Source organism: Poromitra crassiceps, assembly GCF_964638095.1.
Source record: "Poromitra crassiceps genome assembly, contig: HAP1_SCAFFOLD_373, whole genome shotgun sequence".
NCBI classification, from domain to species: Eukaryota; Metazoa; Chordata; class Actinopteri; order Beryciformes; family Melamphaidae; genus Poromitra; species Poromitra crassiceps.
In genome coordinates, this window is record NW_028152031.1 from 94,258 (window position 1) to 107,531 (window position 13,274).

The window sequence follows — 13,274 nt, forward strand, 5'->3', positions numbered from 1 at the left end:
AACAAGCAGTGGAGCAGCCTGAGCAACAAGCGGCGGAGCAGCGGGGCAGTACAGAGCCGATTGTGCTGGGCAGGAGAGTGACTGTTGATCCGGCCCAGGCTAGCTGCTCTGGAGCGGGGATCGTTTTGAACAGCCAGAGGGAAGTGAGCGACATCACCTGCAGTGCTGTTACAGTCGGGGGAGTGGCGCTCGTGTCCCCGGGGGAGCGAGAGAGGTCAACGCTGGAGGAACCGGCCCAACCAAGCCGCTACACAACCCCCACGGCTGCACTGCAGAAAGTCGAGGTGGAGATCGACGCCGATGGTGTCCGCCCTGCTGTCCTCAACACGCCGCCCCCTGGGGGAGCGGGACGGGAGGACGAGCGAGTGCAAGACCGGGAGGATGAGAATGTGACTATGGAGGATGTCGATCTGGAGGAGTGGATACGCAGACAGGCGGAGGACGCTAGCGTTGGACCGGTGTACAGGTGGGTGGCGGCCGGATACCGGCCTCGCCTGGAGGAGATGTGCATGTGTTCAAGTACCACGAAGGAACTGTGGGAGTTGTTTCCGGACCTGAGGGTGAGGGAGTCGGGGATTCTGGGGTTAGATGGGCGCGGAAAGAGTGGCAGCGTCGTGGTGGTGCCCAGCTGCCTGCGGGGACTGGCGCTACGGGGGGCGCACAGGGGCCGCAGGGGTCAGGGGCATCGAGGGGCTGAAGAAACACTCAGCCGCCTTTGTCGGGTTTTCTACTGGGTACAGATGAAGGGAGACGTAGAGGACTACTGCCTTAGTTGTGTCGACTGTAATGTACTTCAGGGGGGACAGAAGCTGTAAAAGGGGGGATGGAAATAGTGGTTGAAGTGAAGTGGGATAATGTGAATAAGAAAAAAAGGTTTAAATGAAGGTAATGAAAAAAGAATGATGTAAATGTTGGGGGTTATTGTCGAACTGAAATTATAGGTGGGTTGAATTGAAGATGAGTGTAAAGAAAAGAGGAAAACGAAATAAGGTAAATGTGGGGGTTATTGGTAAATTGAAATGTGTGTAAAAAAAGAGAATTGAAATGTGGGTTGAATTTAAGGAATGGGAAAAGAGGGAAGAAATGAGAAGAAATGCAAATGGTGGTGGTGGAACGAAAATTAAGAAGTAGTGAAATAATAAGAGACAAATTGGGGGAATACAAAATGTTGTGGGGTGGTGTGTTTTGGTACAGGGGGATATGTGTGGGTTGTGGGTGTCAATGTGGGCATTGAGCTAATGTTGGGTGAGGAGTATGTAACGTGTCGGGTAATCCAGGTATTACCTGTAATGTGATGTACAAGAGAAGTGTCTAGATTGTAGCTAGGAACTAATGTGTGTGGGTGCGTTCCTAGGGGAAACGGGGTATATAGGACCAGCGGCCGCTGTGCCGGGGGAGTCAAGCTATGGAGTGAGCGAGACCGGGTGTTGTGTGTAGAGCTAGCTCTGTGAAGCTAGCTGCTAGGAGCTAAAGAAGCCTGTGAATAAAGAACCTGTACCAACTACAACGCTCCGTTCTTTGGCGTATCACCGATACGTTACAATACCCTCACTGTCCTGGAGGATACAGGCAGCTTTTTTACCATCGGGGTATATCTAGATCTGAGGTAGACTAGGTTGTGGTCGGCGCGGCCAAGCGGGGGGAGGGGTGACGAAGAGTAGGCAGCATCCTTCACGTTCGCGTATACATCAAGTCAATAGTTTTATCGCCCCTAGTGCTACAGCTCACGTACTGTTTAAAGTTGGGCAGTGTCTTTGACATAGTCACGTGATTAAAATCTCCTGATATCAGTATCAATGCACTCGGGTGCTTAGATTGGAGTCCCGCAATGGCGTTGTGGATAATGTCACACGCTGATATCGGATTAGCGGAAGGTGGGATGTAGATCGCCACAACAATCACATGAGAGAATTCCCTAGGTACGTAGTATGGCCGTAATCCCACGGCTAAAAGCTCCGTGTCAGGTGAGCACGAGCGTTCTTTAATGCTGATATGGGCCGGATTACACCATTTATTGTTAACAAGAATGGCAAGGCCACCTCCCTTACTTTTACCGCTCGAAGTGCTATCACGGTCTGCCCGTATAGTCTGGAAGCCATCAATAGATGCGTTGCAGTCCGGAATGTCCTTATTTAGCCAGGTTTCCGTGAAGCACATTAGGCTGCACTCGCGAAATTCCCTCTGAGTCCTCGCCAGACCTGTTAATTCCTCCATTTTATTCGATATCGATCTGACGTTGCCCATCATCAGCGAGGGGAGATTAGGCTTGAATCTCCGACGTTCTCTTCTGGCTTCGTTTTTTCTCTGCCTCGCTCTCCTGCCTCTCCCCCTCCTACCACGCCGTGCATTCTCTATCAGTTCCTCCGGAATAAGCGGCGCTGGGACCGACTCGCCGTCCGGCGAACGGAGCTCCAGCAGCTGTGCTCTGCTGTAAACAATGGCCACATGTCCTGGCGCCAGCTGTTGTCCCCAGGCGATACATTGTAGAAGCAGTAAACCGGTCAAAAATACGTTAAAAATTCCTCTGAACCGCATGGTTACAGGCGGATACACTATTTACACAATATATACACACGATAAGTGTTAGAAAAGAGCGATAATAATAATAATAATACAAAGAGCACGGAAACGAACGAGCAGCTGCAACAAGCGACCTTCCTGGTCGACGCCTGCGCACACGCCTCAGGCAAGAGGCCAGGTCTGTCGCAAACTGTCATCAAAACCCCCTGATTGAGACGCATGTTCTGAATGTGCTTGTTGTCCAAAGAATGCTCCTAAAACCAGAATAATATCAACATATCCCACGTCTTAAAAAATGCTACATTAAAGCCTAATTCAGAATATCCAAACGGAATATGCTCACCTGTATACAATTCAGAATATTGTCATTTTGGTTTGGTTTGGTTTATTTGAAAGTTAAGGTGATAATACGGAAGATTTACATTTTCTTGTCTCTGACAACACCTATGGCCATGAGCAGTAATTGCAGATGAGATCCACACAGTGGTGCATATGTGACGTGAAGGTTTTTTTCCTTCTTCTTCTTAATACATTTAAGTTGGCCAGTAGGGGGCAGTAATGCAACACTTGGACGCCAACCACGCAGCTGTCAATCAAATCTTCATAATCCACGCACACATCTCAAATGAAGAAGTTGGTCAGCGGTGCTCATGGATCCTGTAAAGGCTCGCTCCTGGCCAATCCTGACGCTTGACTGCTGCGTAGGCGGGCGCAGGTTGTGTTCTGCCCAAATCTCCAGTGGGATCATAATAACGCAGAAACGGCAACTTGCTTCGACTCCGCCTACCCTCTCTGGCGGGTGCTGGGTGATGACAAAGACGTCAAGAACTGTGCGCCGCTTGTGATATCTTTGTTTTTTAGTTTGGGGGGCGGGGAAAGTGTCGCCACAGACACAAGTTCATAAATGTTGCAATACAGAGAGATGCAAGGGCTTCCATCAATGGGCGATGGGCTTAATCACCATTGTGTTAACTCACTTGAGGATATATAGTGACTTTACAGACATTTATTTACATGAAAATCGTAATCCCTTTTAAAAAGAAAAAACACACAAATAGTCCGCCCATCCCACAGACAGGAAAGAACCACAGTATGCCATTCCATAACTAACGGGAATAATAGTGGACAATATTGGTGTGCATGCGTGTAAACATTCTTAACACATTCACTGCCAGCCGTTTTTTTTTTACTGTAGGTAGCTTCTGCCAGAGGGTTTTTTTGAGGATTCTGGCTCATCTTTCAAGACCCAAGGATTCTTTTCTGCTAAGATTTTGTGAACACAAAATATCTCAAAAGAACTAATAGAATGTGTGCTTTCTCTGTCTAAAAGAGTTAGTTTGTAGAGTTAGTAGTTATGTAGGCATTAGCACTTGAATACAGCATGGTTTCAGCGTCTGAAAATTTAAGCTGAGATAATTAGCTTTTTGTGAAATTCGATAGAACAGTCACTTTAACCATTCATTTTTGGCATCAGTAAGACGTCAGACATCTAAACAATAGTTTTGAACAGTAATTTCCTCCATAACAGCAGGAAACACCCCTCTCCTTCAAACTCCTCCCTCCGTGTGTGTTCTTCTTGGCTGCAGCGGGCGTGTCACAAGCTCGTTTCTGCTGCTGCTGTAACCTCCCGTCACCAGGCTCACTGCTTTGCTGCTGCTCCTGTCTGCTGGCGGCCGCTAGGCAAGTCTGGATGGGCTCGCTCGTTTCTTGGGTTTTCGGTTGAGAGCTTTGATGAAGCTTTTGCGACTCTGGTCTTATTTATGCTGCGTGTTTCAAAGTGTCTTGCACCCATAATCTATTATGCAAATTTGCAATCCCCCCCCGCCAGCTCCCAAACGCGAAAGCGAAAGCGTTTTCGCCAATCCATTTTCATGAGAATGGCTTCCTCACACTGCTTTTTGCTTGCCTTCCTCTAGTCGGGAGAGCACTGTCGCCACTTAGTGGGTCGGTGGAATGGGTTGTACACGTTCGGTGGCTCCAATATTTTTATAGGAGACGTGGGGGGCATTGATCCACGTCCCACCGTTTTTTTTTGACGACTCAACTCGTCATTGGCAGTCAACCGTTGGATTTTTTTTGACGAGTCAACTCGCCATTGCCAGTGAATGTGTTAAAGTCGAGCTGAACCCAAAAATGACTTTTCTTTTCTTTTAGTTCAAATACCTGGGTATGCAGTGCACCTATTTAATAATGTATGCCAAAAAAATCACAAAAATATAATTTCTTTAGTTTTTCACACTTTTTCACATCAAAAGTTCATTTTTCAAGATGTCATTGATAACAGTAATCTACAGTTTGCTGATGTCACCTAGTACTATCAAATTTTTACCCCATTTCAACCAATCATATCATGACATGCAGCTATCAATCAAATCTTCATTTCAGGATAATTTTCTCTTCCAAATGAAGTAGAAAATGGCGCCTAGTGCCTGTCATCTGGCAGAATTCCTATCCCATAAACTAACTACTAACTTGGCCAATTGTATGAAACATGAACAAAAAACAAAAACTATAATCTCTAAGAATGCAAAGAAATGTAACTGGCTCGTTAAAACGCGCATTCCAGGAATATCGTATTTACAGAAATAGCGTAAATGGCGCGCGCTTGAGAGCGTGGTGGTCAGGGGTCGCCCCTCGGAGATTCCAGGCGGGCGGGCAGCACCCATGCATCGGATTGTCCGCTCGCTCCGCATGAAGCAGGTGGCTGCCTGGTACTCTGCGGATCCCACTCGCGTAGCACGACAACACGCTGAATCCCACTCGATTTGGGGTAGGGATGGGGGAGAGTACTCGGGTACTCGAGTACTCGTTTGTAACGAGAGTACTCGAGTACCATTTCCGCTGTCCGGGTACTCGCCCACCCCCCTCCCCTATAAAAATGGCCGATCTAACGTTAACAGCGTCTGGCGAATCGCCAGCAACACAGACGTCCATGTATATTAACGCAATCTATATTCAGCAGATGTAAAATAAACAAGATTTGATTGCAGTTGTTTTCCGTTCATGGCCAATTTATATATAGATGTGCAAGCAAAGATGTTAACGTTAGATGTTTTTTACTCGGACGGACCACTTTGACTAACGGACCCCTGACAGTAACTTTGTTTACCATAGCCAAACGTTCCGTGTTTCACCACGGGCGGGGACCATCACTCGGATGTTGTTGGTGGTTTTTGCGGTTAACGTTAGCGAACATTATTACTGTTTGCAGTTATCATGTTTGCAGTTATCACTTTTTGGCAGAACACCAGAGTTTTTAATAAGTGGATTTACTTAACAGTGATCAAGAAGCAGTATGGAATGATTACCGACATGTATTGGGAATTACTTTTACTGAGGTAGGCTAACGGCTAACACCGGATCACCTTATCACAGTCAATCTGTAAAAACTAAAAAGTGCACCAGGCAGCGCTTTTTCCATGCAAAATTGGTAATGTGTGTGAAGTTGCTGTGAACAGCCCCATACAAAGCAGATCACCCCTGCTCTCATCACAGGCATTTGGCGAATGCTAATGGTAACTGCTTAACATAGCCAAACTTAGGATCTTTCATGTGTGTGTGTCGTTCCCCCGGGGGGGGGAGTACTCGAGTACTCTTTCATAACAGAAGGAGAGTACTCGAGTATTTAAATCCCTTACAATGCCCATCCCTAATTTGGGGGTTGAACACGCCATGATTGACCAATGCAAAAGCCAGTCGACAATTGTCAAATCAAATCATCAACACCATATATGGTCCGCCTCTCAATTTGTTTTCAGTCTAAAACGGACTCAGACGCACGTGACGAACGGGTTCAGCTCGACTTTAATGAGTTGAGCAGTAAAATGAGCTTGAAGCGTCCAGCATGTTGTGTGACTTGTTGTTTATGTCTTTATCTAGGTACCGTCTGTACCAGAGGCCTGTACTACGAATGTTGTATTAGAAGATCCAGGATCTGTCCCTTGATCTGGTTTGTCTAAACCAGATCAGCTCGATTGTAGTTAACTTGTACTACGAACGTCGATTGGCACTCGTTAACTCGAACCAGGTTTTTCTAATCAAGCTGACAGCGCGTGCACATGAAAATGCCCGTGCACTGGAGCTCGTGCCCGCAAAAGAGGCGTGGTTTTTAACAACTGCCAATCAGAGTGCAATATGGACTGCTCCAACTCCGACAGCGCCAGACACGCCTATTTCCTCATTGAATGAAACCGCAAATACAAATCTGCGTTGGATATTATTACTGTTCCGAATGACTGTCTAAAGTGACCACTTTTATCCACACCAGTAATTTATTTGAAGAGCGGTTTCGTAGGCTATCTACAGCTCTCTATCTACAGTCTTTTGTGGAAGCAATGTGTAATCTATCTCAGTCCAAAATCCGTATGTAGCTATAGACCATTTAGGCTCAATGAATAATAATGATCCGTGTCTGTACTTTGTTCAGTATATTGTATTTCAATTTGTAACCGTCAAATAAAATAAAATAAAATAAAATAAAATCAATGTGTTTAGTCGCACTGATTGAATAATTCCTATAGGCTAATCAATAAAAAAAAGAATGATAATAAAATAAAATAAATGCTTCTGAACTGAATCGACACGGTATGTGCGGGCATAGATTTCATTTTTAAAAAATAGTCTATTTTGTGGTCACATGGCTATTGTAATGTCAGCAGAGTCGCATATCTCCATATTTCATATAATGATGCTGGAAATATGAAGTTCAATCACATCATACAGGCCAAAAGCAACAGAGTTGCAGCTGCAAAATGCAGGAGTAGCCTAGATATGAATCATCTTAATATGGGATCGCCTGTGTGCAGGTGATCCCATATTAAATTGCTTAGATGTAGTAGGCTGTATGACCATTTCAATTCCAACCCAACGTCAGTCTCAGCTCCGTTGCGCACACGGCACCGTGCGCTTTGGAGACGTTTATGTAACCTTTTTATGCCGGTTTAGTGATATGTCTCCACTCACTATTCAGCTGCAATCGATCAGCGGGGTCAAACAACGTATCTAGGCTACTTGAGAGCACAAAAATGAATATATAAAAACATATTCCAAAGTGGTAAGTAGGGCTTAATTAAAATGTAGCCTGCAACAAGTGCAAGGCTTTAGTCCTTGGTTAATTCAACATTACAATTTGTGCTCCTTCCTCGTCCAGAAAGGGGTTGGCCATTTTTCCAAACTGCTGATTTGATTGGTTCGTGGGCGGTGTATTTAAGGTCTAATCTTATCCTTGCAACTTAACCTGCTGCGGACCAGGTTAAGTGTGAAGCATAAGTTGCTATGGAAATATATGTCGGTAAGAAGTTAACTTGCTTTGTAGTACGGCCAAACCAGGTTTAAACCTGAAGTTACCTCGCTAAACCACTAATCTTGCTTTGTAGTACAGGCCCCAGGAGGACTGCATCTGTGTCTTGGGACATTATGTGAAGGACCTGGGCGTTCTGGGCAGAGACCTGGCCAAGATGGTGGTCCTGGACAATGCCCCCCACACCTACCCATACCATGTAAGCACCCACACCCACCTACTCAACCCACCTACAAGAAGCTAACACAATTAAAGAATGTATCAGAACGACTGGTTTGATCATAGCTTCACTGTTATCTCTCTACCTACAATACACATGATGGAATTCTGGACAAAATCATATCTGACAATACAAATATTCTCATATTTGGGTCCGAGAGACAACATTTCATCAAATGGAGGTCCGTGGCCCTAATGTGGACTCAATTAGTATCAACCAAGAATTTAAAGTCCCTGGAAACCAGAAATATTTTTTTATTATTAATTATTTTTATTTATTGTGTGTGTGTGTGTGTGTGTGTGTGTGTGTGTGTGTGTGTGTGTGTGTGTGTGTGTGTGTGTGTGTGTGTGTGCATGTGCGTGTGCGTGCGTGCGTGCGCGCGTGTGTGCGTGTGTTGCTCGGCGCATAGCCTACTGACAGAGAGGAAGAGATCTCTGCCGCTGCGAGTGCACAGCGCTTGTGTGTGTGTGTGTGCGCGCGTGCGTGCATGCGTGTGATTCGATTAAATCTTATGACGTGATAAGATCATGCATTTTAGCACCGCGCGCACCGCTCTCTTCAATGAGGAAATGGAAATCCAGACCTTGTAGAAAAGTGTTGATTTTTGGGGTTAGGGTTGAAAGTAATGTCAACCATTTTCTGAGGCACACAATTACTAACATAAGACCCTAAATTTAATAGTTAGAAGGTTTTTGTGGATTTTGGTTTCCAGGGATTTTAAATTTCATTTATCCGTCTCAGTCACAATTGTAGCACAGTTTGCAGCTCGAAAAATGTCATGTTAAGAAGATGAATTCCAAACATGAAGACTTACAATTGTGTTTTTTAAAGAGACCTTTTGGGGTGGTGTCCTAATGTAACTCCCTCTTATCTCACCTCAGTACAGAGGGAAGAGCGTTTGTATTTGAGGTGGTGTACTAATGTAACTCCCTCTTATCTCACCTCAGTACAGAGGGAAGAGCGTTTGTATGAATTGAGGGTGATTTTTATTTTGTTTTGTAGCTGAGGAACACGATGCCCATCACGAGCTGGTCTGGAGCGCAGGAGGACACAGAGCTGCAGAGGCTCATCCCCTACCTGGATCAACTGGCTACCACTGTGAGTCACTGCTATCACATGACATCACCTTTATTACCCGCTTGTTTCATTTGTGGATGATTTTTGTTTTATTGTTATTATTAATTTATTTTATTTTTATTTTTATTTCTTTATTTTTCTTGATAGAGGCCCATTCCTACCATGAATAAAATATGTTTTTTGAATTCTGAGAAATAGTCAAGGGCGATATTGGTCCTTGATCAGCGAGCTGCGCAATCACTGGACAGGCGACCTGTCAATCACGCCCAAGCCTTTATTTTTTATCATCTATTTTACTCTAAACGGGTGAATTAGATAGAACTTCGCCCCCCATACAGTTGGCTTAGAACTTAACTATAGAGACCAAAACTGTTTTTTGTACCAGCCAGGGCTGTAAACATGTTTATTTCTGCTGTAAAGTCAGGCGTTTTAACATGAGGTGAATGGGGAATGACTCCCTTTTGCAGCCAGCCTCAAGTGGCCATTTTTGGAAGTTGGCACCTTGCATGACTGCAGATTGCGACGGTGTGTGATGTGAGCATGGATGGGTGAATGTAGACATTACTGTAAAGCACTTTGAGCGGTCGTCAGACTGCCAAAAAGCACTACAGTATATAAATCCAGTTAATTTACCATTTTACATGTGAGGGTGTCACCTTAGGCTTTGGGGAAAAGAGTGATCGCCATTTTTCACCATTTTATAGATCAAATGACTAATTGATTCGTCGAGAAAATAATCAACAGATAAATCCATAATGAAAATAATCGGTAGTTGCAACCCTAGTCCTGTTCTCCAAACATCTGGTCAGCTGCTGAAACTATGATTATTTACCTTGATTATACCTTCATAGTTACTCCACATGATATCAGTCTATGGAATAAAACTCCTTGTGATTATTGTGGTATTGATGTCTAGTGTGTGTGTGTGTGTGTGTGTGTGTGTGTGTGTGTGTGTGTGTGTGTGTGTGTGTGTGTGTGTTCTCGTGTGTGTGTGTGTGTGTGTGTGTGTGTGTGTGTGTGTGTGTGTGTGTGTGTGTGTGTGTGTTCTCGTGTGTGTGTCTGTGTGTGTTCTCGTATGTGTGTGTGTGTGTGTGTGTGTGTGTTCTCGTGTGTGTGTGTGTGTGTGTGTGTGTGTGTGTGTGTTCTCGTATGTGTGTGTTTAGGAGGATTTCCGGGAGACGCTGGAGGAGGAAGGATCATTTCCACCGGCTGCTGTCTGAAGACTGACACCGCTCCCCGCTTCGATTGCTTGTTTCTCTCATGAGATCTGGCAACCCTGCTCCTCTCCCTCGGACTGTCGGTTCCAGACTGAATCCTAGATGCAGCTTGACTTGTACCGTCTTGAAGCCAGCAGCACACCCTCTGTCTCCCCTAATGACTTGAAAGGCTGTGTGGCACTTTTATACTGTTATACTGTTTATACTCGTAACTTTAAATTCTATTAATTTCGCTGTTCTTTTTTTGCAAATAGAATTGATGTACTGTAAATATTATGTTGTGAATAAATCATTATTTTTCAGGCAGACTGATTATTTGCTTTTGGCAGATATACATATTACTTACTGTATATAATGCATTTCAATACTATCTAATAATATTAATATTAGTCTTTATTCTTTATATATATTTTACATCCAGTCTGCTCCACAGTGAGAGCAGTGAGAATGATCTGAACAGTCTCCTCTGTCTTTCTCTCACTGTGCTTTGTTCAAATGAAAGTAAAATTATTCCCATCCAGCAACCCAGTTTGTCTCTCATTAATGTGCTAATCCATAAGATTCTAGATGGGTGTTTTTATTTTATTTAGTCTTTGTTGCTGACAGCTGAACAATGCTTTGTCGGAAGGTGTTGAAAGTATTGTCACGACACAGGTGAGGCTATTTTACAACCTGTGATCTCTGGATTACACGTATCTAGAGAGGTGATAATAGTGTATTTTTACTTCAGAAATGTGATATTCTATATACAGTCCATGTATTCTACGTATCAGTGGATTGCAGAAGCGCAACCTGCCAACATTTTATTCTGGGTTAGGCTGCCTTGTATCAAGTGAAATTTAGAGGCTGCTGTTAAACCTTTTCACACTGCCAGTAGATGGAGAAACACCTGTAACACCTGCTGTCAATCATAGAGGAGACCTTAGCTGTTCTTATCATGATGCACTCAGCAAGAGGTTTATGTAAAACCACATGCATCTCATCAACACCTGAAGGTCATTTCTTTTCTTAGTCTTTGCACACACAGTCAGTTTTTTTCATCCAAAATTGACGCATGAAAAAAAAAAAAAAATACGACCTCATTTGTGTGGCCCAATCTCAATGTCCGCACTCACAGACTCACGGACTTTGAGGCGCGTGCCCGCGAGGTGTGCGATCATCATTGACACACCGAGTCCGACAATTACGTCCGTCCGTCATTTAAGTTTTCGGACGAGGTTCGATTTTCTGTGTTTTTCGCATCAGTCAATAGCTTTTTGCGAGCTGGGACCCGTCTGTGTTTTCAGATGACGGATTAAGAAAACGCATATGAAGAACAAGCGAACTGTGTGTGCAAAGACCTTTAATCTTAAAGTAGGTACTGAAATGCTAGTTAACATGCCTGACCGGAAGTTGGACACAAAGCTCTCCAGTATTAATTTGAATACGTTTTAAGGCCTAAACATGGTCGTCCGTCAGAGCCTCGCCCCGCCCTCCGAAATGTGGCGAAAACACAGCTCATAGTTCAGGGTTCAGTGGCTCGAAAGCGGACATGTTTGGAGAGAAGCTCGCGCTGTTAGAAAAAAAATCAGGCACAACGCGAGCGGCCGTTGGAGCTAGCGAATAACCACGCCCAACAAATTTACGTAATTTGACGCGCCCGCCCCTCGCTCCACCCCCGCGCCCTTCACGGCAGGGTGAGCATAATTCAGCCGCACGGGGAGGGGGCGCCGTCGGCTGACGGGGGCTGCTCGAAAATGTGACTTCACGGCGACGATACGTGCGTGACGTCAGCTGCAGGAGAGTTGTGATTGGCCGTTGCCTTGGCTCTTCGTCGTAAAGTCGCCTTTCAAGGCAGGATGTTAGATTATAACGAACTAGTTGTGTGGCTTAGCCTTCCCAAATGTTGAGGGTCGTTTTTTAGAATTTAATACATAGAATTGGGAATGTTACATTCAATTTCATTCAGACTGCCTGGCACACAATCTCCGCCATTTTCACACGGAGCTTCCACAGGAGGAGGGAGGGTGTAGTGGCGTCCGAGCATGTAGGGCTCGCTGGCGCCGCCAGACGGCGAGACGGCTCCAATTCGAGGCGGACGGACGACCATGTTTAGGCCAGGCCTATAAAACAGAGCAATTCGTGATTTTGTTACTGTAGTTTCTGCAGAGTAACGTCCATGTACCTTTATGTATTGCAAAGGGATCTGACGGATAGTGCAGTAACAGTCAGCAGCTATGATAGCGCAGCCAGGGGGGGAGGAAGTCCATATGGTCCATCCGGTCATGGGGCACAGGACATTACGTCATCACAGGATTAACGCGATTGGCTGCCTCAGATCTGTTCAAATCTGAGCCAGCCAATCACGTTGTCCTGCGTTGTTTGGGACGTGTATAAAAGGCGACCGCAGATGGGGGTGGGTGGGGGGAACCCCCAGAGAGAGAGGGGGGAGAGGAGGAGAGAGAGGGGGAGAGGAGAGAGGGGGAACCAGAGGAGAGGAGGGGAGAGGAGAGAGGGGGAACCAGAGGAGAGGAGGGGAGAGAGGAGAGCAGAGGGGGAGAGGAGAGGGGGAACCAGAGGAGAGAGAGGGGGGAGAGGGGGAACCAGAGGGGGGAGAGGAGGAGAGAGAGGGGGAACCAGAGGAGAGGGGAGAGAGGAGGAGAGAGAGGGGGGAACCAGAGAGGAGAGCAGAGGGGGAACCAGAGGAGAGGAGGGGAGAGAGGGGGAGAGGAGAGAGGGGGAACCAGAGGAGAGGAGGGGAGAGAGGAGAGCAGAGGGGGAGAGGAGAGGGGGAACCAGAGGAGAGAGAGGGGGGAGAGGGGGAACCAGAGGGGGGAGAGGAGGAGAGAGAGGGGGAACCAGAGGAGAGGGGAGAGAGGAGGAGAGAGAGGGGGGAACCAGAGAGGAGAGCAGAGGGGGAACCAGAGGAGAGGAGGGGAGAGAGGGGGAGAGGAGGAGAGAG

The 13,274-nt window shown here is 45.8% G+C and overlaps 1 protein-coding gene across 1 annotated transcript in view; it reads left to right on the forward strand.

The window, feature by feature from the left end:
• Nucleotides 1-10,627, forward strand: part of LOC310770787 (CTD small phosphatase-like protein 2-A) — a gene marked incomplete at its 5' end in the record, with an annotated part of 29,056 nt that extends 18,429 nt beyond the window's left edge. The window contains 3 exons of the mRNA XM_083663493.1: nt 7,901-8,018; nt 9,042-9,137; nt 10,280-10,627. Of these exons, the coding sequence (XP_083519619.1) occupies nt 7,901-8,018; nt 9,042-9,137; nt 10,280-10,336 (271 nt within the window). The 3' untranslated portion in view covers nt 10,337-10,627. The remainder of the gene's footprint in view (nt 1-7,900; nt 8,019-9,041; nt 9,138-10,279) is intronic.
• Nucleotides 10,628-13,274: the final 2,647 nt, after the last annotated feature.